Genomic DNA, 27993 nt, shown 5'->3' on the forward strand with positions numbered 1-27993 from the left:
AAGGCCTTTCAAATCTCTCGGTAGTGGATACCATGAACTGGCATCAAATTAATCCAATTCTAGTTGTCCTTTTCTCAAATGTCAATGGAGCATCATAAACTAATGATCAAGTTTTTACCAATGGAATGTGTTATTTTGTTTCATCAGAATAAGTGCACAGAAAAATGCTCCTCCTACTAAAGATACCAGTGGTAAATGAATGCAATGCTTACCGAAGATAAAGAAAAGTCTCTGCACTCATTTAATGTCAGCAACCACCACAATAATAACCCTTGCATCCACATTAAACAGAATTGTGTGACTGCCTCYAAAAGTCTCAGCCTTTTGTCTCAGCCTTCAGCTACCCTCAACCCCTCCCATCTATTTCTGAAGAACATCCACTTTTAATTTCTAGCTGCCGTATAGTTTTCCGCTGTGATGTTATACAAAAGTTCTGAACCTTTCTATTCTCATAGTTTCTACACATTGTACGTTAAATAAAAACCTTTTTGCTTAAAGTTCTGTCAATCCGGTCAAAATATTCAACGGTCAACTTCTATTGATAATTTTTTTTTTTTGTCTGCTGCTCAGATGGAGAGGGCACTGCACGTTTCAAGCCTCAGGACGAAATCTGTGTCCTGCTTTGCTCTCTGGAGCAGAGCACAGCTGAAAGGAGTGATAATTTWTWTTRWWTTTTWATTAACTAGGCAAGTTTGTTCATAACAAAATCTTATTTACAATGACTGCCTAGGAACAGTGGGTTAACTGCCTTGTTCAGGGGCAGAGTGACAGATTTTTTACCTTGTCAGCTCGGGGATTCAATCTCGCAACCTTTCAGTTACTAGCCCAATCCCCAATGGGGATCCCCGGTGTCTGTGATACACGCCGTTTGGTGCAACGCAGACCCGGTGGTGAGCAAGAGACTGAGGATACCAAGTCTGTCTTGAGTTTTGATGCAAAGTGTTTGCCGGATAAAGTCGTGTGAGTTTTTGTTTCCGAATCCACTACAGTGTTTCAAGCGCCAGAATGTAGGAGGGAGATTATGAGGTGTGCAGATGGGCATGGGACAAAAGAGTGTGTAGTTTCGGTGGAGAAAGTGGAGTATTTCAATTATGGGGGATCAGAAATGTACCGTGCGAGTGAGACAGATTGAAGTTTCCATGGTGAGAGCAGTGCAGAAAGGGTCAAAACCATGAATAGACCATTGTAGTGTCTTAAATGTAAAATGTTTAGCCACATGGCAAGTTTGTGCAGATGGAATAAATATGTCGTGGAAGAATCAGTGGATACAATGCTCCCGACTTCCAGGAGTGCCCGGTAAGAGCGAAGGAGGTTGAAGTAGCAAATATCCGGGCTGTCCACCAGGTCTCCTATGCAGAGGCAGTGCTAATATTCCTCTTCAAGGAATACCTAGGATAGGATAAAGTAATCCTTCTGACCCCCCCCCCCCCCTTAAAAGATTTAGATGCACTATTGTAAAGTGGTTGTTCCACTGGATGTCATAAGGTGAATGCACCAATTTGTAAGTCGCTCTGGATAAGAGCGTCTGCTAAATGACTTAAATGTAAATGTAAATGTAATAGTTGAAGGAGCAAGTGCAAATGAGGAAGCAATGGCAATACATTATAAATAAATGATAAATTGTACAAGTCAAGTCATCAAGAAATATAAGATACTTGACATAATTGTGAATGGAGGTAATGGGGGGGGTAAATGAGTAGCGACGCTCCCCATCCAACCTTTTTCACCCTTTCCCTATTTCCCTGTTTTTCTGCGTTAAAGTTCCCCAGTTTTCACCCCACACAGTAGGTGGCACCATGCACCTCTAACGTATATTTCCTGATCGCCAAATACCATAGAAGAAGAAGACCCGGAAAAACATTCCTTTAGTTTTCTCTTGACACGTATCTAGCAACGAAGTTGGCGGAGTCCATTGTTGAATTGTTCATCGTTGCAGGTAACGGCGGTTAGTATTGCTTAGTAAAATCCATGTAATAGTAAAACACTTTTTTTTATAGCTTGGTTAAATATTGTGTCGAGGCCCACATTCATTTTAGCGTCGCGAAGCCGCCTGATCCCGCGAGCTTAACGTTAACGTTACATTATAACTGCACGGATGTCAATTGTAACTAGATATAATTTCCAGACTTATACTATAGGTAGTGCAGTGGTATGGTAATCAGTCGGGTAAATTACGAGGCTACATTCCTTTATTAGTCTGCTCTAACTAYCTAGCCAACGTTAGCTAGCCACCCTGATTGTCTACGTAAACTAGTTAGGCATCCAGTTAGCCAGCTAACTTGGAATACATTTGGCTAGTTAGCTAGCTAGCTGACGTMAAATACCAGTTTTAGTAAACTAGCTAGCTAACCAGCTAACGTTAGACGGCAAATTATTTAATCAAATATTGCCCAACATGTTTAACAAACGTGCTTGCTAGCTAGCTAACGTTAACTCACCTAGTTATCCACGGAGTTGCAGGACTGATGGCATGTTGACTTGTCTGGTTTCGCTAAATAGCTGGCTGAAGTTTGCGTTTAAAAGATGCATCTCAGCCCCGGCTGCTTGATCAATGAGACCTGACCCCCATTCTGAAAATGTCAGAGCTCGTAGTGGAGATGACTACTGTTCTAGACTGATGTGTGGTGGGCTTTTTGCGCTGTAGTAGCAGTAGAGGCATCACCAACGTGGGTGCTACACGTCAGTTGTGGAAGGGTATGAAGTCGCCACAATGGAAGTCACCCTCGATGATTTTAAATGTACTATCTACATGCGTGGTTGTATTGTTTTACATTGTCATAAATACAGTGCATTTGGAAAGTATTCAGACCCCTTGACTTTTTCCATATTTTGTTACATTACAGCCTTATTCTAAAATGWATTAAATCGTTTTTTCCCCTCATCGATGTACACACAATACCCCATAATGACAAAGCAACAACAGGTATAGATATTTTAGCCAATGTATTCAAAATAAAAATTGACATTTACATACAGAACCAGTGAAAAGTTTGGACACACCAACTCATTTAAGGGGTTCAATATATTTACTATTTAATACATTCTACACCTCAAAACTATGAAATAACACACATGGAATCATGTAGTAACCAAAAAAGTGTTAAAAAAATCAAAATATATTTTATATTCAAAGTTTGCCTTGACAGCTTTGCACACTCTTGGCATTCTCTCAACCAGCTTCATGAGGAATGCTTTTCCAACAGTCTCTTGAAGGAGTTCCCATATACTGAAGACTTGTTGGATGCTTTTCCAGCACTCTGCTGTCCAACTCATCCCAAACCATCTCCTTCCCAGATACCAATGCATCAAGCGGTGCTAAACTAGCCATCAATTGAATACTGTTTACACAATTTTCTCTTCCAGCTGTACAATGCTCATTAACTATTTATTTTTTCAGACGGTCAAAAATGTCAGGGTTTGACAACTTCAACACAGATTTCTACCAGTCCAGCTACAGTGTAGATGACCAAGGCCAACCTGCTGGATATGGCTACAGTAACACAGAAGACCCCTACAAACAGTATGTTTTGTCAACCTGTTAAATTTGCATTGACCCCAGTTACTCTGTAACTCACTGTGCTTTGAAAATACACATGCCTGTCAACAATTTGAAAACAATGCATTTTCCCTCAATTTCTCTCAACAGCCTGTTTTGTTAGTATTGTTCCCTATGTGTTGCTTACTAGCTTGAGGCATAGTGTTTTTAACCCAGCCATAAAGGTTTTCTGAGAAGTGTGCCTGTTTCCCCATCAGGGGTCAGTATGACTACTCCCAACCGATGGGATACTCAGCCCCAGGGATGATGCAACCCCAGCAGCCCTACACAGGCCAGATCTACCAGCCCACACCAGCCTTCACACCTTCCCCCACACAGTCCATGTACGGCAGCAGCTTTGATGACGAGCCCCCGCTGCTGGAGGGTAAGGATAACCAAGTGGTGAGACTCCATAGGGAAAGGGGTGGTAAAGAATGCTAACTCAATTGCTTGATCACAAATCAAGCCTTTTCCTCTACCTCCCTAAGCACTTTTGTTGTTCTGAGAGGATTGGCTAGTTGAAGCTAGGTGAAGCTTTTAGATTTGATCTTTACCTCTGACTTACTCTGAAGCATTAGGAGCTTCATACTAGGGATTGGGGGAATGAAGACACATTTCTCAAGGTATGAGTGGTCAGGGGATCACATAGCCAAAAGGATCCGACTCTCGTTCATTTCTCTCGAGTCGGATCAGTGCTATGCCGGGAAATGGACAGCCAGAGCCCAGCGCAGTATATGGCTGGGGAAACGTTCCTCAATCCAGGGATGGAATATGTCGTTGTACTCCTAGGGCTCTATTTCATCTGTCTCACGGAAGTTCTGTGTTACAGCGTGTTTAAAATGGAAATGTTCCCYCATTAGTGGAGACTGCAGGCACGGTTAACGCTGCATATGTCGGCTCAATCGGAAATTACCTTTACATTTCTATCGTGCGATCTGTAACCATTCAGCAAAAGATTGAATATAGCTCCTAATCAAAATTATGAAAGGTGAATCAAGAAGATTGAAATATTTGTCTGCCGTTTTTGTCGACATGCTAGGTTAGCTAATGCTAAAGCAACCCATCGGATTCAGCTACACTTTTGGTAGCTACTTACCCCAACCCTAGGCATTGCATTATCATGGAATCCAATGGGTGGATATAGCATTAGCTAGCCTAGCATGCGGGCGAAAACAGCAGTTTAGTTTACTAGCTGTATTTCAATCTTCTCGATTCACCTTTTATAATTTCAGGATGATTAGGAGTACGTCATACACTACATGAACAAAAAGTATGTGGACACATGGTCTGGGGTTGAGTTCAGGGCTCTGTGCAGGCCAGTCAAGTTCTTCCACACCATCCACACAACAAACCATTTCTGTATGGACCTCGCTTTGTGCACGGGGGCATTGTCATGCTGAAACAGAAAAGGGCCTTCCCCAAACGGTTGCCACAAAGTTGGAAGCACAGAATCATCTAGAATGTCATTGTATGCTGTAGCGTTATGATTTCCCTTCACTGGAACTAAGGGGCTTAGCCCAGACCATGAAAAACAGCCCCAGACCATTATTCCACCACCACTCCAGCCGATGCTTTTCATTGACAATGTTTATTTTAAGCTTGTGTGCGACTTCTCGCCCATGGAAACCCATTTCATGAAGCTCCCAACGAACAGTTTCTGTGTTGACGTTGCTTCGAGGCAGTTTGGAACTAGGTAGTGAGTGTTGCAACCGAGGACAGACTATTGTTTTATGCGCTTCAGCAGTCGGCGGTCCCGTTCTGTGAGCTTGTGTGGCCGACCACTTCGCGGTTGTGCCATTGTTGCTCCTTTCCACTTCACAATAACAGCATTTACCTATGACTGGGGCAGCTCTAGCAGGGCAGAAATTTGACCGACTGACTTGTATGATGTGGCACCATCCTATGGCGGTGCCACATTTGAAATGCGATGACCTCTTCAGTAAGGCCATTCTACTGCCAATATTTTTCTATGGAGAATGTATGGCTGTGTGCTCGATTTTATACACCTGTCAGCAACGGGTGTGGCAGAAATAGCTGAATCCACTCATTTGAAGCGGTGTCCACATACTTTTGTATATATAGTGTATTCCATCCCTAGGTTGAGGTACAGTATGTTTCCCCAGCCATATACCGCCCTGGGCTCTGATTGTCCACATTCCGACTAGAGAAATGAACGAGTCAGATCCTTTTGGCTTGGGAGCACATCAAGATCTATAGAGGACTCCAGTGCCCAAAAACCAATTTTAGCATGGGCAGCCCCATTAAGGACTTTCACCATATTGAAGTGGTTAACTGGGTTGAACTTCCTATGTTTTAAGGAAGGATCACATAATTCCATCCAGGTCATCAGGAGGGATCAGTCAATTAATTATACTTGTGAGCAAACATTCCATGAATCCAGGTGGCAGTAAATCGCCAACCTTGGCTTCATACCTATTCAAGCAATACACTCCATTATGTACCTTTGTGCGTTTACCTACTCAAGAAGTAGTAGAAGAAAATTGACTACTTCAAACTTGAGATGGCCTCAATGGCGCTGCCCATGTGCTCAGATGCCATAACGGGACAGATGCAACGTTGTGATTTCTATACGTCTCTATGGGGGAGCACTATGATGGGTTTAGTGGGATATGTGTCCGTGTTGCCCTCCCCTGTGACAGGAAGACCTAGTTAAACCAGTAGAGTGACCCAGTTGTGTGCACTAAATGGGTCAGCAGTCAGGGATCACCAGGGCCATCCTGCTAAGCTAATAAATTACTCCCAAGTAAGGTCTTATTTTGGAGATGAGCATTCATCTGATACATTGGTGTGTCGTAGTGAAAGAAGTGTTCTCTTGATACAAAATAAATGTTTCTGTGGCTTGTAATTTCCTTTGTAAACTGAAAAAGTGTCATTCTAGGAGGTATAGAGAATTGCGTGATTCTCTTTTCTTCTGACTATATTGTAAGAATGAGTTGTCCCTTCTCTCAACCAACCCTTTCACTTATATCTGACATTGCTTTAATATAATTTCATGCTTTTGCTCTACCTCACAGAATTGGGCATTAACTTTGACCACATCTGGCAGAAGACCCTGACAGTGCTCCACCCCATGAAGGCAGCAGATGGTAACATTATGAACGAGACTGACCTGGCTGGGCCCATGGTGTTCTGTCTGGCCTTCGGAGCCACCTTACTTCTGGTAAGAACTATTCTATTACTGATGCAGTACAGCACTTGAACTCGTACATGGTATCTGTATGTATTTGTCATTATACCGTGTGCAATAGCATTGTCTGCCTTGGGAAGAAATGACTGTAAATGCAGATGGCTGATGAGTTGTCCATATGTTCCTGTCTCTGTCTATCTGCTACAGACAGGAAAGATCCAGTTTGGCTATGTGTATGGCATCAGTGTCATCGGCTGCCTGGGGATGTACTGTCTCCTCAACCTAATGAGCATGACAGGTGTGTCGTTTGGCTGTGTCGCCAGTGTACTGGGCTACTGCCTGCTACCCATGATCCTCCTTGCCAGCTTCGGAATCATCTTCTCTTTACAGTAAGAACAAACATGGGCCTGAGACTAGATGTTAGGTCAGTGTAGTAAGGCACTCTGTCACATTATATAGAGCAGATCTGTGGAGTCTAAGTGACAGGTGGTGCACAACATAATATGAGCCTTTGCTACTGTAAAATGGCTGACTTTTGATGCTCTTTGTTTGTGGACAATTAAATTGCCCAATTTCTTACCAAACAATTTACCAACTGATCTAACTGGCTTTTCTTGACCTTTTTCAGAGGCATGTTTGGAATAATCATCGCAGCCACGATAATTGGCTGGTGCAGTTTCTCCGCTTCCAAGATCTTCATCTCGGCCCTGGCCATGGACGGACAGCAACTTCTGGTGGCGTACCCCTGTGCCCTCCTCTACGGGGTGTTTGCCCTCATCTCTGTCTTCTGAACTGTCTCCTTCGTCTGTCTGTCATCTACACCATGCAGGAAAAGGGCCCAGCAAACCCAACTAACTTGAGGACCAGTAAGAAGAGCTGCTGTGCTGCACCCCCCCCCCCCCCCCCACCATCACAGTGCAGTGGTGTGGCCAGAAACCCTGTCAGTTGCATTCCTCTTTTACACCCGCCGACAGGGGTCAGTGGTAGAGTATCAATTCCAAACCCTTTCGATTCAGGACTAAAGACCCATCCACGGACCACTGCAATCTTATATTTAATGTAAAACTTGTTCTTTATTCTGTTTGTGTTTTTGTTTCTAAGATTTATTTGAGCTTTGAGGCCTTCAGAAAATGTTTTGCACAGGTATTTTCATTTTTATTCAACTGAAGCCGGTGACTTGAAATTGAGTTGTTAGAATAAGACCTTGTTGCATAGTTAATCTATCTCTTATATCAACAGCCCTCTCACTCATACATACACATCTGGCTACTCYGAGGTCTCCTTACAACTCTGAAAAGACGTGTTTTATAAACCTGCAATCATTTTCACTCCATTTTCTGTCCCGTTAGTGCTTTCTTAGAACAATTTAAATTGCTGAAACATGAGGCGCCGCTTGACCAAAGCTCTGCCTTGTGGCATTCTCCATTGTATTTTCCAGCCCCCTCCCAGGGCTGTGTTGGTTATGCAGCTTGTGATTATAAACGTTAAGCAGTCAAAGTGCCTGCGCGATGACACGGCTGTGTAAACACTGCACACACTCAAGTTATGTCCAAAATAAATAAAAAAAGATGAATAGATATTTGTGAGGTTTTAATTTTATTATAAGATATTTTGTTGTTCAAGATCACATTAACCGCACTGCAGGGCTCTAGCCTACTGTGCTGTCAAATCAAATTTATTAATATAGCCCTTCTTACATCAGCTGATATCTCAAAGTGCTGTACAGAAACCCAGCCTAAAACCCCAAACAGCAAGCAATGCAGGTGTAGAAGCACGGTGGCTAGGAAAAACTCCCATGAAAGGCCAACAACTGTTAAGACTTTGTTGTGTATCCACATTTTCTTCACGAACAGAATAGGCGTCACAAGGCGGTCAGCTGTGTTTAATGGTATTGTACTACAGGCCGGTCAAACCACACAAGAAGTATCTCACAGATCCTAGGAGATTTTCAGTATCTTAACCATTATTCTCATGAAGTTTGTATTTGATCGGTTTTCTATTTTTCACCTGAAGACTATGATGCATTGTTGAGCTTGTTTTTTGGCTGCAGGTTGATATGGCACACTAGAGTGCATTGATTAACTGTTGMCATAGTTTTAGTCTTTTACTGTTCACTTTGATTGACTACAATGTGGGTGTGAATTTTGGTTTCYCACAAAGGTGTCATCTGAAAGGCACGGTTTTATGGTCCAGTGGTTTTTCTCAGTTTTCCTATAACTTTGTTTTTGTGCTAAACCTGAGCTCCTGAAGGGATGCCATTTTATATAGTCCAATGAATAATGCAAAAATTAATTGAGTGCTTTTCTATTTCAACAAACTGTACACAAGGGGATACTTTGCATTTCAAGCAACCAAGAGCCATTTATAGTGCTACTCTTTTATGGCCAAGTATTTATATACTGTGTCATTTGTTTTGTACTTCTAAAAAGTCCCAATGTTGTTCTTTTGTCATGTTGAAAATCTTGATGAATTGGCAAAGCGTCGTGCTTGTGTGGTTTTATTGGCCACTATCTAAATAAAATATAGGTCGATGCATCTTTTTTTATTCTTTCATGCTTTCAGCCAGAAACAATGTTTTTTGGAGTTCATCCTGTAATGACGGGATGGTGGAACCAAAACCATCTTTTTCTCTACTGCAGTGGTCATTCATCCTGGTCCTGCAGCGCTACCCTCCTGTAGGTTTTCGCTCCAACCCCAGTTGTAACCTCCCTGATACAGKTTATCAACAAGCTAATTATTAGAATCCGATGCGCTAGATTAGGGTTGCAGCGAAACAACACTACAAGACTGATCTCCAGGAACAGGATTGGAGAGCCCTGCTCTTCTGTATAACATCAGTCTGTATGTTGAGAGATTGAAGATCTTTACTAATTGTTTGAATTATGTTTTCAGCATGAAGGAAAATGACACTAATGCCCCGTCCTGATGGCAATGGGTCATGGTTTTGTATCCCAGTCACTATTAGTCTATAGGAATTATGGGGATTAATCATATTTGATTAATTATGAGGATATACTATTAGTATTTGTATTTATGTATCCCCATTGGCTACTGCCAAGGCAGCAGCTAGTCTTCCTGGGGTCCAGCAAAATTAAGGCAGTTATGCATTTTTTTTAAACATTACAATACGTTCACAACATATTAAGTGTGTGCCRTCAGGCCCCTACTCTACTACCACATATCTACAACACAAAATCCGTGTGTGTAGTGCATATGTTATCGTGTGTTTGTARGCATGTGTCTGCCTATGTTTGTGTTGCTTCACAGTCCCCGCTGTTCCATAAGGTGTATTTTTATCTTTTTTTAAATCACATTTTACTGGCTTGCATGAGTTACTTGATGTGGAATAGAGTTCCTATGTAGTAATGTGTGCCTCCCATAGTCTGTTCTGGACTTGGGGACTGTGAAGAGACCTCTGGCGGCATGTCTTGTGGGGTATGCATGGGTGTCCGAGCTGTGTGCCAGTAGTTCAAGCAAACAGCTCGGTGAATTCAACATGTCAATACCTCTCACGAATACAAGTAGTGATGAAGTCAATCTCTCTTCCACTTTGAGCCAGGAGAGATTGGCATGCATATTATTGTTAGCTCTCTGTGTACATCTAAGGGCTAGCCGCTCTGCCCTGTTCTAAGCCAATTGAAATTTTCCAAGTCCCTCTTTGTGGCACTTGACCACACGACTGAACAGTATTCCAGGGGCGACAAAACTAAGGCCTGTAGCACCTGCCTTGTGGATAGTGCTGAATGCAGAGCAGCGCTTTATTGTGGACAGACTTCTCCCCATCCTAGCTACTGTTGTATCAATATGTTTTACATTACAATATTACAATATTTATTTGAGGTTTAGTGGATGATTTGTCCGGGCCTACCAGAATAGCTAAATACCTTTTATGCTCGTTTTGAGTCAAGCACTAGGTAACCTGCCTAAATGACTACCGCCCCGTAGCACTCACGTCAGTAGCTATGAAGTGCTGTGAAAGGCTGGTCATGGCTCAACACCAGAAACCCTAGATCCACTCCAATTCGCATACCGCCCCATCAGATCCACAGATGATGCAACTCAATCGCACTCCACACTGCCCTTTTCCCACCTGGACAAAAGGAATGCCTATGTGAGAATGCTGTTCATTAACTTCAGCTCAGTGTTCAACACCATTGTGCCCACAAAGCTCATCACTAAGCTAAGGACCCTGGGACTAAACACCTCCCTCTGTAACTGGATCCTGGACTTCCTGACGGGCCGCCCCCAGGTGGTAAGGGTAAGCAACAACACATCTGCCACGCTGGTCCTCAACATGGGGGCCCCTCAGGGGTGCGTGCTTAGTCCCCTCCTGTACTCCCTGTTCACCCACGACTGCGTGGCCAAGCACGACTCCAACACCATCATTAAGTTTGCTGACGACACAACAGTGGTAGACCTGATCACCGACAATGATGAGACAGCCTATAGCGAGGAGGTCAGAGACCTGGCAGTGTGGTGCCCTGACAACAACCTCTCCCTCAACGTGAGCAAGACAAAGGAGCTGACCGTGGACTACAGGAAAAGGAGAACTGAACATGCCCCCATTCACATCAACGAGGCTGTAGTGGAGCAGGTCGAGAGTTTCAAGTTCCTTGGTGTCCACATCACTAACAAACTATTATGGTCCAAACACACCAAGACAGTTGTGTAGAGGGCACGATAACACCTTCCCCTCAGGCAGCTGAAAAGATTTGGCATGTATCCCCAGATCCTCAAAAAGTTCTACAGCTGCACCATCGAGAGCATCCTGACCGGTTGCATCACTGCCTGGTATGGCAACTGTTCGGCATCTGACCGTAAGGCGCTACAGAGTGTAGTGCGTACGGCCCAGTACATCACCGAGGCCAAGCTTCCTGCCATCCAGGTCCTATATACTAGGCGGTGTCAGAGGAAGGCCCAAAAAATTGACTCCAGTCACCCAAGTCATAGACTATTCTGTCTGCTACACTACAGCAAGCGGTACCGGAGTGCCAAGTCTAGGTCCAAAAGGCTCCTTAACAGCTTTTACCCCCAAGCCGTAAGACTGCTTAACAATTAATCAAATGGCCACTCGGGCTATTTACATTGACCCCCCTCTCCCCTTTATTTCTAKACTGCTGCTACGCACTGTTTATTAACTATACATTGTGACTTCATCCCTATCTACATGTACAAATTACCTCGACTAACCTGTACCCCCGCACATTGACTCTGCACCGGTACCCCCTGTATATAGCCTAGGTATTGTTATTTTACTGTGTTACTTTTTATTWAAAAAAATTGTAAACATTTCTCTTAACTATTTCTTGAACTGCGTTGTTGGTTAAGGGCTGGTAAGTAAGCATTTCACGTTAAATTCTACACCTGTTGTATTCGGGGCATGTGACAAATACAATTTATTTTGAAATACAATACTTTTRGGGGTTTTTTATATTTAGGACTAACTTATTCCTTAACCCATTCTGAAACTATCTGCAGCTTTTTGTTAACTGTTGCAGTCATTTCAGTCGCTGTGGCAGCTGATGTGTATAGTGTTGAGTCATCTGCATACATAGACACACTGGCTTTACTCAAAGCCAGTGGCATGTGTTTAGTAAAGACTGAAAAAAGTAAGGGGCCTAGACAGTTGTCTTGGGGAATTCCTGTTTCTACCTAGATTTTGTTGGAGGGGGTTCCATTAGCAGAGGGTGTAAAGCCATAGCACATACGTTTTTCCACCAACAGACTGTGATCGATGATGTCAAAAGTCGTACTGAAGTGTAACAAAACAGCCCCCACAATATTTTTATCATCTACTTTTCTCAGACAATCATCAGTCATTTGTGTAAGTGCTGTGCTTGTTGAATTTCCTTCCCTATAAGTTTACTGAAAGTCTGTTGTCAGTTTGTTTACTGTGAAATAGCATTGTATCTGATCAACGCAGCCACTGCCAGCTAGCCTACAAAGTCAACAACTGCCAGCTAGCCTACAAAGTCAACAACGCAGCCACTGCCAGCTAGCCTACTTCAGCAGTACTGTATCATCTTAATCATTTTAGTCAATAAGATTCTTGCTACGTAAGCTTAACTTTCTGAACATTCGAGACGCGTAGTCCACTTGCCACTCCAATCTCCTTTGCATTAGCGTAGTCTCTTCTGTAGCCTGTCAACTATGTGTCTGTCTATCCCTGTTCTCTCCTCTCTGCACAGACCATACAAACGCTCCACACCGCGTTGGCATCGGCCACCCTAATCTGGTGGTCCCAGCGCGCACGACCCACGTGGAGTTCCAGGTCTCCGGTAGCCTCTGGAACTGCCGATCTGCGGCCAACAAGGCAGATTCATCTCAGCCTATGCCTCCCTCCAGTCCCTCGACTTCTTGGCACTGACGGAAACATTGATCACCACAGATAACACTGCTACTCCTACTGCTCTCTCTTCGTCCGCCCACGTGTTCTCGCACACCCCGAGAGCTTCTGGTCAGCGGGTGGTGGCACTGGATCCTCATCTCTCCCAAGTGGTCATTCTCTCTTTCTCCCCTTACCCATCTGTCTATCGCCTCCTTTGAATCCCATGCTGTCACAGTTACCAGCCCTTTCAAGCTTAACATCCTTATCATTTATCGCCCTCCAGGTTCCCTCGGAGAGTTCATCAATGAGCTCGATGCCTTGATTTAGCTCCTTTCCTGAGGACGGCTCACCTCTCACAGTTCTGGGCGACTTTAACCTCCCACGTCTACCTTTGACTCATTCCCTCTCTCCTCCTTCTTTCCACTCCTCTCCTCTTTTGACCTCACCCTCTCACCTTCCCCCCCTACTCACAAGGCAGGCAATACGCTCGACCTCATCTTTACTAGATGCTGTTCTTCCACTAACCTCATTGCAACTCCCCTCCAAGTCTCCGACCACTACCTTGTATCCTTTTCCCTCTCGCTCTCATCCAACACTTCCCACACTGCCCCTACTCGGATGGTATCGCGCCGTCCCAACCTTCGCTCTCTCTCCCCGCTACCCTTCTCCTCTTCCATCCTATCATCTCTTCCCTCTGCTCAAACCTTCTCCAACCTATCTCCTGATTCTGCCTCCTCAACCTCCTCTCCTCCCTTTCTGCATCCTTTGACTCTCTATGTCCCCTATCCTCCAGGCCGGCTCGGTCCTCCCCTCCCGCTCCGTGGCTCGACGACTCATTGCGAGCTCACAGAACAGGGCTCCGGGCAGCCGAGCGGAAATGGAGGAAAACTCGCCTCCCTGCGGACCTGGCATCCTTTCACTCCCTCCTCTCTACATTTTCCTCTTCTGTCTCTGCTGCTAAAGCCACTTTCTACCACTCTAAATTCCAAGCATCTGCCTCTAACCCCAGGAAGCTCTTTGCCACCTTCTCCTCCCTCCTGAATCCTCCTCCCCCTCCCCCCCCCTCCTCCCTCTCTGCAGATGACTTCGTCAACCATTTTGAAAAGAAGGTCGACGACATCCGATCCTCGTTTGCTAAGTCAAACGACACCGCTGGTTCTGCTCACACTGCCCTACCCTGTGCTCTGACACTCTTTCTCCCCTCTCTCTCCAGATGAAATCTCGCGTCTTGTGACGGCCGGCCGCCCAACAACCTGCCCGCTTGACCCTATCCCCTCCTCTCTTCTCCAGACCATTTCCGGAGACCTTCTCCCTACTCACCTCGCTCATCAACTCATCCCTGACCGCTGGCTACGTCCCTTCCGTCTTCAAGAGAGCGAGAGTTGCACCCCTTCTGAAAAAACCTACACTCGATCCCTCCGATGTCAACAACTACAGACCAGTATCCCTTCTTTCTTTTCTCTCCAAAACTCTTGAACGTGCCGTCCTTGGCCAGCTCTCCCGCTATCTCTCTCAGAATGACCTTCTTGATCCAAATCAGTCAGGTTTTCAAGACTAGTCATTCAACTGAGACTGCTCTTCTCTGTATCACGGAGGCGCTCCGCACTGCTAAAGCTAACTCTCTCTCCTCTGCTCTCATCCTTCTAGACCTATCGGCTGCCTTCGATACTGTGAACCATCAGATCCTCCTCTCCACCCTCTCCGAGTTGGGCATCTCCGGCGCGGCCCACGCTTGGATTGCGTCCTACCTGACAGGTCGCTCCTACCAGGGTGGCGTGGCAGGAATCTGTCTCCTCACCACGTGCTCTCACCACTGGTGTCCCCAGGGCTCTGTTCTAGGCCCTCTCCTATTCTCGCTATACACCAAGTCACTTGGCTCTGTCATAACCTCACATGGTCTCTCCTATCATTGCTATGCAGACGACACACAACTAATCTTCTCCTTTCCCCCTTCTGATGACCAGGTGGCGAATCGCATCTCTGCATGTCTGGCAGACATATCAGTGTGGATGACGGATCACCACCTCAAGCTGAACCTCGGCAAGACGGAGCTGCTCTTCCTCCCGGGGAAGGACTGCCCGTTCCATGATCTCGCCATCACGGTTGACAACTCCATTGTGTCCTCCTCCCAGAGCGCTAAGAAACCTTGGCGTGATCCTGGACAACACCCTGTCGTTCTCAACTAACATCAAGGCGGTGGCCCGTTCCTGTAGGTTCATGCTCTACAACATCCGCAGAGTACGACCCTGCCTCACACAGGAAGCGGCGCAGGTCCTAATCCAGGCACTTGTCATCTCCCGTCTGGATTACTGCAACTCGCTGTTGGCTGGGCTCCCTGCCTGTGCCATTAAACCCCTACAACTCATCCAGAACGCCGCAGCCCGTCTGGTGTTCAACCTTCCAAGTTCTCTCACGTCACCCCGCTCCTCCGCTCTCTCCACTGGCTTCCAGTTGAAGCTCGCATCTGCTACAAGACCATGGTGCTTGCCTACGGAGCTGGAGGGAACGGCACTCAGTACCTCCAGGCTCTGATCAGGCCCTACACCCAAACAAGGCACTGCGTTCATCCACCTCTGGCCTGCTCGCCTCCCTACCACTGAGGAAGTACAGTTCCCGCTCAGCCCCGTCAAAACTGTTCGCTGCTCTGGCCCCCCAATGGTGGAACAAACTCCCTCACGACGCCAGGACAGCGGAGTCAATCACCACCTCGGAGACACCTGAAACCCCACCTCTTTAAGGATACCTAGGATAGGATAAAGTAATTCCTTCTCACCCCCCCCCCCCTTAAAATATTTAGATGCACTATTGTAAAGTGGCCGTTCCACTGGATGTCATAAGGTGAATGCACCAATTTGTAAGTCGCTCTGGATAAGAGCGTCTGCTAAATGACTTAAATGTAATGTAATGTGATCAAACACAATTTTTTCTGAAAGTTTACAAAGGGTCGGTAACGGGCTGATTGTTCGGATATTTGAGCCAGTAAAGGGGGTTTTACTATCCTTAGGGAAGGGAATAACATTTGCTTTCCTCCAGGCCTGAGGGCACACACTTTCTAGTAGGTTTAAATTTAAGATATGGCATATAGGAGTGACAATATCGTCCGCTATTATCCTCAGTAATTTTCCATCTAAGTTGTCAGACCCCGGTGTCTTGTTATTGTTGATAACAATTTGTTCACCTTTTTTCACCTCTTCCACACTTACTTTACCATACGTCTGCTTAATCATTCATTTTCAGAGACAAGTTTCTTCCACCCTGCATGTTTTCTGATGAACTCCAAGAGCCCCATGGAAGATGACTCACTCTGTGTCTTATGACTTACTTACTCACGCTCTCATAAAGAATCAAACAAATGATATAAAGGCGATGTGGGGATTTCATGCTTTACATTTGATAGAAATCTACTTTAATTTCCATGGTTTCACAGATTCACACAGACACAGATGTGTTTGATAGATCTCATCGGAGTTTTTCACACACCCCCGTGGCACTGGTAAGTCATTCACAGTAGAACTCTGGTAAGTCATTCACAGTAGAACTCTGGCCTCGGGAGGGTGACACAGCTGCCATAGGGACAGTGTCTCCGACTATAAAAACTGTTACCCATAACACCTTAGAAACCATTTGTGTGGTTATTTTTAATAAAATGTTTGTTTTAAATGATGCATTGAAGTTAACGCATGGTTGTAAAGAAATTGCTTTTAGAGGTCATTGTCCTTCAGGAATACTTCAGGCATTTTTAGGCTCATTGGTGTTTTCTTTCCTAATGGTCATAATCAAGCGCTCAGTTTCAGGTCCTAATGTTTCAGTGCAACAAAATAGAATGATTCCAAAAACCTCAAAACATGTCTCCAGTTTATTGGTACGCCAACTTAATTCTCAACAATGGGGCCAGGTTCCCCCTCTAGGGAGCCCCACAGAGCTTTTAAGGTTTCTGTTTACAGTAAGTAAGGTCAGTAAGAATGTCCCAATTTAAGACCTGATGCAGTTTGGGGTTAATGCATGTCTATAAATTACAGTTTAGATGCTGTATATGGTCAAATTAACTCTTGAAAATGTCCTTTTTTATGGGGCTAGGATATTATTACAGAATCTCTAGATGGCAGTGTTGAGTCATACATTGCCTGTCAAACTGGCTATCCTGTTGGATGTAGAGGATTGTGGGCCATGTTGTCTAATGTTGTATAATTCGACGTCCATCTGATACATGGTGATTGACCGTTTGTTTTTTTGCAGTGCTCTCTGCTATGGTGAGTGATGATAGAAGCAAATGAAAACCTAATTCACCCCTCCTATCATCAGATTACTGTGATACTGTCAGTGGCCAGCTCTAATGAATGGAAACACAAATGTCCCAAAGCGCTTCCCTGACTTATAATCAATGAGAACATTTTCATAGAGACATATCTGATTTGTTTTCTTAATCAAGATCCACTGTATGCTTATCTCAATGTGTAATTTACATTTAAATGGGACTTTTAGTTACTGTGAGTGACCACTCTGTAGAATGTAAAAAGTAAACAGTGGTATTTAAACATTTTTACCAGGCTAAGTCTCGATTGCATTACCTCCACAGTTATGGCCAATGTCAAGTAAAACTGTCAAGAAACTAGTTGTTCGTCAAATGCAAATCAATGCAAATTCTCTTGCCATTACAGTAAACAGCATGAAAATATATATWTTTTTCCAACATTCTTTAAATTTCCACTCTCCTTGACTTGCCTTTGACTGATTCAACAAGGAACCAGTATATTGAGTCACATGAGAAAAGAGACCTCAATCCATTTCCTCCCCAAGTGTTATATACTGTGTTTGCTCTTACAGAAGTCATCCATACGCTGTTACTCTGGAGCACGACCCTAGCACATTAAGGGTGTGCTATGCTTCTGAGAAATGGCTGCATAATAATTGGCCTGTTGGATGGCCACAACAATGGCAGATGTTACATATGTGAGAGAGCCGGTCCAAAAATTATATCAGAAATTATCATGATTAGCGTGTGCTCACCCTAAGGGAGCGGTGGTGTTTTGTGGAAAATGCAATGATTGGTATTCAGCGACGCTGTGCCTTATGTATTTTAAAACTGCCAGCCCTATGAATATTCACTGAGCAACTGTTACTTGGGCACTGAGTGTGATTTCCCTGCTGCTTCTGCACTTCATTAGGCTAATTGTCTCACTCATTGCATGGACCCTCAGTCAAACTCAATGAACTACCTCTCACACACAACAGCCAGCCAAAGTGTGGCTGGCCTCGAGCACTGATGGGTTAGTGAAGAGATTTCACAGTTGCTTAGCCCCCCCCCCCCTTTTCCCCCTCACCTCCCCTCCACATCATACAGTACATACATACAAATCAAATCAAATTTTATTTGTCACATACACATGGTTAGCAGATGTTAATGCGAGTGTAGCGGAATGCTTGTGCTTCTAGTTCCGACAATACAGTAATAACCAACGAGTAATCTAACCTAACAATTCCACAACTACTACCTTATACACACACAAGTGTAAAGGGATAAAGAAATGTACATAAAGAATATATGAATGAGTGATGGTACAGAACGGCATAGGCAGATGCAGTAGATGGTATAGAGTACCGTATATACATATGAGATGAGTAATGTAGGGTATATAAACAAAGTGGCATAGTTTTAAAGTGGCTAGTGATACATGTATTACATAAAATGGCAAGATGCAGTAGATGATATAGAGTACAGTATATACATATACATATGAGATGAGTAATGTAGGGTATGTAAACATTATATAAGTGTCATTGTTTAAAGTGGCTAGTGATACATTTTTACATAAATTTCCATCAATTCCCATTATTAAAGTGGCTGGAGTTGAGTCAGTATGTTGGCAGCAGCCACTAAATGTTATGGTGGCTGTTTAACAGTCTGATGGCCTTGAGATAGAAGCTGTTTTTCAGTCTCTCGGTCCCTGCTTTGATGCACCTGTACTGACCTCGCCTTCTGGATGATAGCGGGGTGAACAGGCAGTGGCTCGGGTGGTTGTTGTCCTTGATGATCTTTATGGCCTTCCTGTGACATCGGGTGGGTGTAGGTGTCCTGGAGGGCAGGTAGTTTTCCCCGGTGATGCGTTGTGCAGACCTCACTACCCTCTGGAGAGCCTTACGGTTGTGGGCGGAGCAGTTGCCGTACCAGGGCGTGATACAGCCCGACAGGATGCTCTCGATTGTGCATCTGTAGAAGTTTGTGAGTGCTTTTGGTGACAACGCTGTCTGTGTGGGTGGACCAATTCAGTTTGTCCATGATGTGTACGCCGAGGAACTTAAAACTTACTACCCTCTCCACTACTGTCCCGTCGATGTGGATAGGGGGGTGCTCCCTCTGCTGTTTCCTGAAGTCCACAATCATCTCCTTTGTTTTGTTGACGTTGAGTGTGAGGTTATTTTCCTGACACCACACTCCGAGGGCCCTCACCTCCTCCCTGTAGGCCGTCTCGTCGTTGTTGGTAATCAAGCCTACCACTGTAGTGTCGTCCGCAAACTTGATGATTGAGTTGGAGGCGTGCATGGCCACGCAGTCGTGGGTGAACAGGGAGTACAGGAGAGGGCTCAGAACGCACCCTTGTGGGGCCCCAGTGTTGAGGATCAGCGGGGTGGAGATGTTGTTACCTACCCTCACCACCTAGGGGCGGCCCGTCAGGAAGTGATAAATGCATGCACTGCACCCCCCCCTCCCACACACATACGCAGCCATACACACACAGTACACATACATGTAAATGTGAAGGCATAAATGTATTCATAGTGATTTAGCCTTTGATATACCCTGCTTAGAATGTATACAATAAAAGAGAATAGGAGAATAGGTCTTGTCAGCTGAATCATTTGAACCGCATGGCTACATGTGCCTCACAACCTTATCAGATTATGTTTAGGGTCCTAATTTATAGCCACTGGGCTCAAATTAGGTTATCTGTATTCCAGTGGCGGTCGGTGCCGTTTAAGATTAGATAAGATTTTTATTTTATGGGCATGGCCTTATTTCTACTACAGCATATTGGATGACTATCAGTCGTTCTCCATTCACCCAGCTCAATGTAACATCGATAGGTTTAGGCTACTTCATGATACTCTAATTTTCCCTTTACCCACTGAGAGGTTGCAACAACCTAACCTATGAATGAAAGTTTACAATGTAGGTGCACAGGTCGAGAGAAACATTTGAATAATCAAGGTGACAGACAGCGACCACACTTACAATACATGAGAGGTCCCTTTGCTGACATCTAGTGGATATGTTYATTTATTGACCTCTGCTATGTTTAGATTGCTGTGGTCCATTTTTGCTGTGATCTAGTGTACTATAATAGATGGCTCTCCTATTCTTACCACTTTGCCCAGTCATATTAAACATTCATAATACTTTTCTAAGGGTTCTGATGCTTCTAGCCTTGATTTACATTTTATGTTATCGTATCTTTGTACAAAGGCCATGCAGTTTTTAATCTTTGTTTCCATTGAACATGCCATACAAATAAAGGCATTTTAATGAAGTATATGAAGAGTTCCTTGGTCCTCCTTTCTTTTTCATGCCCACAGTATTCCAGATAGTAGCTCATATCCCACTTAAGGTCTTATTCGGGATAAGCTGTTTACATTCACCTTTGATATCCTGCTCACAAGTATCCCTGTATCCATGAATAAACAGACTATTCCTAATTTAAGTTCATATGAGTTATATGGACACTGGCTGTAGGCATATAACCTCTCACATGTAGCTAATATAATATTAACTCCTGCAGAATTATGCATTTCTTGTAGCAAAATGATGCAATGTACTGTTGATGTACTGTTTAATATTTTGTTTTATGTGTAATATAAGTGCCTTGATGTGTTTGGACCCCAGAAAGACTAGCTGCACCAACTGACCAGGTCGCAATTGTAAATGAGAACTTGTTCTCAACTGGCCTACCTGGTTAAATAAAGGTTAAATAAAAAACATTAAAAATAATAATGGAGATCCCTAATAAATACAAATGCAACAAATGTTAATTGTCTCAGGAACAGGAGTGGAGAAATATGATTTCTTTCTTTCAGCATCTCTTGAGAAAATGTGAATGTGCATAATCTTTGACAGTGTTATGTAAGCAGCCAGTATTTCAACCACATCAAATATGCACCCAAGACTGAACTGAAGTCTTATCAGAAATCTGTTTCATTGTTTTCTCAGCTTTTCATTTCCTTAAAACCGGTCAAACTGATGACATTTGGACATATTGTACAGGACCAATCTTTCCACTGTTTTGGTGTAATTGCATTTTCTCCCCGGTCCCTAAACGAAACAGACAATTTACGGGTGTTAACTAGATCACTAATGCATTCATTCTATTAATGTAAGACATTATTCTCGTGAGAACTACTTTATTTAGTCTTCTGGGGCAAGAAGTTATGATAGAAGAGAAGCTGCATGTATTTAACTATATTTGACAAACAAATGGCCTACTAAATGTCAGAAATTATAATATGGCCTACCAAATGTTGGAAATTATAAGCAGAAACTTGTCAAAATTAGGGTGAAAGTAGCCAGTAGGCTATACAGTCCAGTATGGAGTATCAGCCAAATTATTATTATAGTGTATCGAACTGCGCAGGTAGCCTACTTTTTGAAGTGATTTGTTTGACAATCAAATGAAAATATCATAACACAACACCCATGGTATGCGAAACTGAGCATGTACAGAATGCAAAAAACAACAGTAAACGGGATAAGACGTATCCTGTCTAAGATCAGTATATCCCAGACATCTTATGCAGGTTTGTCATAACCAGGACGCAAGCTTTTTGGGGTTATTGTAAATGGGATATGATGTTTATATGAGTCAACTCAAAAACAATACTTGAGTGTCCCGAATAATAACGGGGAAATTGGTGTGCATGTAAACATGGTCAGTGACACATTCAATACCGCCTTGCACACTCTGGGCTGGATCTAGCTGATCTAGGGTGTAATCATTAGTCCAAACAGTTGCAAATGAGAGTTTCTATTGGACAAATTCAACATTTAAGAAACGTTTTTCGACAGAATCGGCAGAATGAATACATCCCTGATCACCCGCAAACACAGTTCACTTTCATAGCAGCCACATACAAACAGCGTGCTCACTTTGCTCGTTGTATAATTCCATCTCGCATCTACGCACTAGTCTGTGACCAGTCGGAAAAAAACATTCCAAGTCAAAACTTCATACCATAACTGATAACCACACACAGCCTGCCCTACATCGTTGTCACCATATTAGCTAACGTCATAGGAAAGCATAGCTACTAGAATTAACGTGTTAGTGAACCTGCTACAATCATGCCGTACAGTGTACAGTTTAGCAGTTAGTTACACTGGCAGGCCCCAGTGGCAATAAATGGATAAAACCAAAAGCTRACCTTGACTTGGAAGAGTTCCAGTGTTGGATAGCCATAGCCAGCTAGTTAACATAGCATCCCTATAGATCTGTCATTATCATTGAAAGCAAGTCTAAGAAGCAGTAGTTATGTTCTATGTACACTATTTCTATGCTTCTCATTCTTAAGTTTTGTTTTTGAGTTTTTTACTTTTGGTTTTGTACACCTGCTTCAAACAGATGGTATAATAATTCTAAACACTATACTTGCTTGTTTTGTCACATAAACTGAAATGAAGAAAACTTAGAATTTTTAGCAACCAGAAAATGCAGAGCGATTTCTGCATAGTGCATCTTTAAGTGAAAGTGAAAAAAATACAAAAACAATTCAATCTATCTCTCTCTTGCTTCTCCTTCATTTTTGAAGAAATTAATTTGAGAAATTCAGAAATTCTTTCTCTCTTTGAGTGGCATTTCAAAAGAAAATTACTATTGAGACATTTTTTTTAATATGACACATTTGTTCTCAGTGAGGGTTTTCTTGTTATGAATGTTTTTTTTTGTTTTTTAAATGAACATCAAAGCAATCTTCCATATCTTGAGCATTTCAAATTATCTGTGGTTTTGTTTGTATTATGTCTGCATTCGGTGAAAAAATTTAAATGACTAGTAAATATCTAACAGCAAAAAGCCATCCCTCACCTGTTGCCTAGGAACATGAGTTGATATTTAATGTGTTTTAATGGGGTAATCAAAAGGTTATTGTGTCATTTGAGATAATTACTTGGTTTAGATGTTGCCTTGTTTTGCACAAACAACATTAACACAATAAATTGTTAATTGTTTACATTAACCTGAGGACCTGTTGCTTGCTTACATGTATTGCATGTATTGCAGAACTGAAGTGCATAATGAACTGAATGCACTGGGATGGCAAGAGAGAGGGCCGTGTGTGTGTGTGTGTGTGTGTGTGTGTGTGTGTGTGTGTGTGTGTGTGTGTGTGTGGTGTTGTGTGTGTGTGTGTGTGTGTGTGTGTGTGTGTGTGTGTGTGGTGTGTTGTGTGTTGTGTGTGTGGGCGTGTGCGCGTCTGTGCCGTGCGTGCGTGCGTGTGTGTGTGTGTGTGTGTGTGTGTGTGTATGAATGGGCAGTCGGGTGAAGGGTAGTCGGGGGGACTCACAACTTGTTTGATTCTATTTGTTGTTGCACATTCCGAATGTCCATCCTGCATTGTGGGGTGTCTCTTTTCTGCTTGGCTGATTATATAGGCAGGGCTTCGTCCTAATAGAGAAGATGTACATGAATTGAGGTCTTTGAATGTCTCTGCCCTCTGACCCCTCTCTCATCTTGCCATAATAGGAAAAGCACATTACATTTACATGACATTTTAGTCATTTAGCAGATGCTTTTGTCCCGAGCAACTTACAGGAGCAATTAGGGTTACAGTGCCTTCAGAAAGTATTCATACCCCTTGACTTATTCCACATTTCCACACTGAATTCATAATTGATTAAATAGATGTTCAGTGGAGGGCTCAGGGCTGTAAAGCCTGGTTTTGTGAGGTTGGTAGATGTGGGTCAGACCTTATTGTAGTCAGACCTAATACTCCACTAAAAGGAGGCTAGGCGGCTCTGTTGTGGGACCTGGCCGCCTGCAACACAATTAGCCTAACACTGACCTACTAAGGTTATGCAGTGCCATTTGACTTCGGAGCTCCTACAACCGTACCTGTCAGAGGGAACGGTTAAAGATGATTAATTTAAGAGGGAAAAACTGTAACTAAACATGTTTTATTCTGTGTTTTTGTATTTTCCATACCTCTGAGTCAATACTTTGTAGAAGCACCTTTGGCAGCGATTACAGCTGTGAGTTTTTATGGGTTGTGCAACATTTGCCCATTATTCTTTTCAAAATTCGTCAAGCTCTGTCAAATTGGTTGTTGATCATTGCTAGACAACCATTTCCAGTTCTTGCCATAGATTTTCAAGTAGATTTGTGTCAAAACTGTAACTGGGCCATTTAGGAACATTCACTGTCTTCTTGGTAAGCAACTCCAGTGTAGATTTGACCTTGTGTTTCAGTTTATTGTCCTGCTGAAAGGTGAATTCATCTCCCAGTGTCTGTTGGAAAGCAAACTGAACCATGTTTTGCCTGTGCTTTGCTCCATTCCGTTTCTTTTTTACACTGAAAAACTCCCCAATCCTTAATGATTACAAGCATACCCATAACATGATGCAGCCACCACTATGCTTTAAAATATGGAGAGTGGTACTCAGTAATGTATTCAGGACAAAAAGTGAATTGCTTTGCTACATTTTTTGCTGTATTGCTTTAATACCTTATTGCAAACAGGATGCATGTRTTGGAATATTTGTATTCTGTACAGGCTTCCTTCTTTTCACTCTGTCAATTAGGTTAGTATTGTGGAGTAACTACAATGTTGTTGATCCATCCTCAGTTTTATCCTATCACAGTCATCCTATCCCTGAGTGCTTTCCTTCCTCTCCGGCAACTGAGTTAGGAAGGATGCCTGTATCTTTGTAGTGACTGGGTGTATTGATACACCATCTAAAGTGTAATTAATAGCTACACCATACTCAAAGGGACATTCATTGCCTGCTTTCTTTATTTTTACCCATATACCAATAGGAGCCCTTCTTTGCGAGGCATTGGAAATCCTCCCTGGGCTTTGTGGTTGAATCTGTGTTTGAAATMCACTGCTCGACTGAGTGACCTTACAGATAATTGTATGTGTGGGGTACAGCAACCTATTATGTGACTTGTTACGCACATTTTGTGGAATTCTTATTGACTCAATACATTGTAGCTTTTAATTTTTTATTAATATTTTTTTTTTGTAAAACATGATTCCACTTTCACATTTTGGGGTATTGTGTGTAGTAGGCCAGTGACAAAAAAAATCTCAATTGATACCATTTTAAATTTAGGCTGTAAGACAACACAATGTCAAGAGGTGTGAATACTTTCTGAAGGCACTGTAAGTGCCTTGCTCAAGGGCACTTTGACAAATGTTTCACCTAGTCAACTTGGGGATTCAAAGCAGCGACCTTTCAGTAACTGGCCCAACACTCTTAACCAATAGGCTACCTGCCGCCCCATGACAGGGCCATTTCAGGATGATGATTCCCATTTCTCTACATAATGAGCCAAATGTGAATAGTTGATCATCTGGTAAAGCAAATAGTCTTAAGTGGGTTATCAAACCCCATTGTGGTTCTCTAAGACTCTACTGGTAATCAACCCAGAGTGAYAAATAATTCAGCCTAATCAAAGGTTCAGCCAGGCCTATACTGAATGTCTTTCTGTATGTTGTGTTAGGTAACGTACAATAAACATGTTATGTTCATTGTGTTCTTTCAGGAATGTGCTTTAATTGATATCATCCTCCCGTCCAACGACGGCTCCTTTAATTTCTCAAAAGACTGTCTCCTAAAAAAAGACCTCTGAGCCAAACGCTTGTTTGTCTCTGACGATGTAATATACGGCAAATATTTTTCATCTGTTTTCCATCTGGTATAGAGGTTCACTGGGGTATGGCTAATGTAATGATTATTTTAAGATTAAAGTTAAAAGTTAAAAGTAGAATATGTGGTGGACCCCCCTTTCTACTCCACAAACCTGGAAGTAATTTGCAATATGTCATGCTGGGGAGCGAGGTATCGGTGGGGATGCACAGAGAGGCGCTCATCTGAAAAACCCTTTCTGACAGCTCCTAGGATAAACTCTGAGCTCTACATTATTTAATGAGTGGCCCTCCGACGCACATGACTGCCCACCCTGGCCGGCCCATGAGCAAATGTGGGGAATGAGTTAGCCAAGCCGAGCCCATCAACTGGCGCATGAAAGGGAGGCCCCTTTCTTACCCCACCCCCAATACTGTACCAATCACAGACTAATGTGTGGTGGTCGTAATTCACATATGTCACTTGAACGTCGTCAGGCAGGGGTAGATAGACAGTTTCGGAGTGCCAGTCAGGGATGTCCCTTTGAATCTGTCTGAGAGCATTTTGTACACGCTCCACCCTACTAAAGCCTGACAAGCAGAGCTCATGTGTGGTAAGCAAAGGCTATGTCCCATAAGTCACTTTATTCCCTGTATAGTCCAAAGCTTTTGACCAGGGCCCATAGGGCTCTGGTCAGAAGTAYTGCACTTAATAGGGAATACGGTGCCATTTGGGATGCAGCCATTACAGTAGCTACCACTACAGCTACAGGCAGCCTCTGTATTCAGCAAGGTCAGGGCCACCAGGGCTTCTTTCTTTCTGCTGATGCCTTACGTCATTCATAGAGTCCTAATTCGCTCCAAGTGGCTTGGCTTCATACACGGCAGCAGTGCGCCGTATCGAGTCAACTCAACTGTTAAATGCGTAAACTAGAATGTAGGTTTTATGAGAAACTATACAGTACATGTAGCCTTGGAGAAAAACACCTAATTGATGTTAATTGGTGAACAGTTGCTTAAGAGCAAGGCATCACAGGGGACGTCATGCTAGGTCACTTGACGCACTTCATGGCAATTCAAAAGTAATTGATGGCCATTAATGAATGAAAGCAACGAGAATCCCAAAAATATCTGAGATTGATATGCAAGAGCTATTCAATATTTAGCCTATGTTCACTTAAAGCATATCCTTCCTCAACTTATCTAACAGTAGGATACATCAGAAAAAAAGCCATAGCCTATCTGAAGTTGGTTGATGAGAGACACAATTGGTAAAACACATAAATAACTGGTTCCTTTCAAAGTAATTTTCTTTGAGATTAATCTCTCTCTAGTCCTGGAGTAAGCAGTATGATCTGTCCCCTTTCACCTAAGCACCTTGCTACTTCACATCTCCAGTATGAGCACTCACCTCTGCTCTCTGTCATCTCTTTCCTCTCTCTCTCCTCTCTAACTGCAGATTGCTGTACACACAGACACTCTCTCAGTGGTAGCCATGCTGGGTCCAGCCATGGATGCACAACGTGCAGTTTAAGACTAAATTCATTGTGCCACCCAGAGCAGATAACAGATAAGAGTAAAAGCAGGGGAAAGATTGCCCTTGTTTATGGATGATTGCCCTTGCTTCAAGTCCTCCTCCGAACAACTGTTTTACATCAAACACATCTGGGGACTGCAGTGCACTTCCCTTTCAGAGGTGACCTTTGCTTTTGCTTTGGTTAGGAAGATGTGACACCTCCTGTGTTGTTTTATGAAAGCTTACTTTTAGGGCAGCACTCTCATCCACTGCACTGGACAACAGTCTGTCCATCCACTGGACAACAGTCTGTCCATCTATCCACTCCCCTCCACCCCCTCACTGCAGCAGCCTCAGCCCAAGCCAAAGCCCTGATAGATGGGCCGCAGCAGGGTCACCACCTTCAGAGTCATTTTACTGCCACGTGTCACACGAACTGGCTCATCCATGTTGCCTCCTTACATCACAGATGTATGGGGTAGATTTTTATAAGGGAAGTCATTATCTACCCGTGTGTGTGTGTGTGTGTGTGTGTGTGTGTGTGTGTGTGTGTGTGTGTGTGTGTGTGCGTGTGCGTGTGTGTGTGCGCGCAAAGCCAGGTTTCGCAGAAAAATTGACCAAGAAAAAAATGACATGTA

At 43.4% G+C, this 27993-nt stretch overlaps 1 protein-coding gene across 2 annotated transcripts; it reads left to right on the forward strand.

Annotated features, from left to right (window-relative positions):
- The first annotated feature begins 1834 nt into the window (after positions 1-1834).
- Positions 1835-7580, forward strand: LOC111981135 (protein YIPF5). 2 transcript variants are annotated; one of them, XM_024012295.2, is made up of 6 exons: positions 1835-1945; positions 3398-3520; positions 3754-3920; positions 6571-6716; positions 6891-7072; positions 7312-7580. In XM_024012295.2, exons 2-6 carry the CDS (start codon positions 3408-3410, stop codon positions 7472-7474), a joined length of 771 nt encoding a protein of 256 aa, XP_023868063.1. In that variant the 5' UTR covers positions 1835-1945; positions 3398-3407; the 3' UTR covers positions 7475-7580. The 2 variants fall into 2 exon arrangements, with proteins under 2 accessions (XP_023868063.1, XP_023868062.1); XM_024012294.2 differs by having other exon boundaries at positions 1836-1936.
- Positions 7581-27993: the final 20413 nt, after the last annotated feature.

The sequence above is a fragment of the Salvelinus sp. IW2-2015 genome, linkage group LG20 (genome assembly GCF_002910315.2).
Source record: "Salvelinus sp. IW2-2015 linkage group LG20, ASM291031v2, whole genome shotgun sequence".
Classification (NCBI taxonomy): Eukaryota; Metazoa; Chordata; class Actinopteri; order Salmoniformes; family Salmonidae; genus Salvelinus; species Salvelinus sp. IW2-2015.

What these genes read in the sequence shown, in the direction of transcription:
- LOC111981135 (XM_024012295.2), top strand. Translation starts at nt 3,408, where the DNA reads ATGTCAGGGTTTGACAACTTCAACACAGATTTCTACCAGTCCAGCTAC. An exon ending in ACAGAAGACCCCTACAAACA is followed by an intron (nt 3,521 to 3,753) that starts GTATGTTTTGTC and finishes TTTCCCCATCAG; the next exon opens with GGGTCAGTATGACTACTCCC. An exon ending in TCGGAGCCACCTTACTTCTG is followed by an intron (nt 6,717 to 6,890) that starts GTAAGAACTATT and finishes TATCTGCTACAG; the next exon opens with ACAGGAAAGATCCAGTTTGG.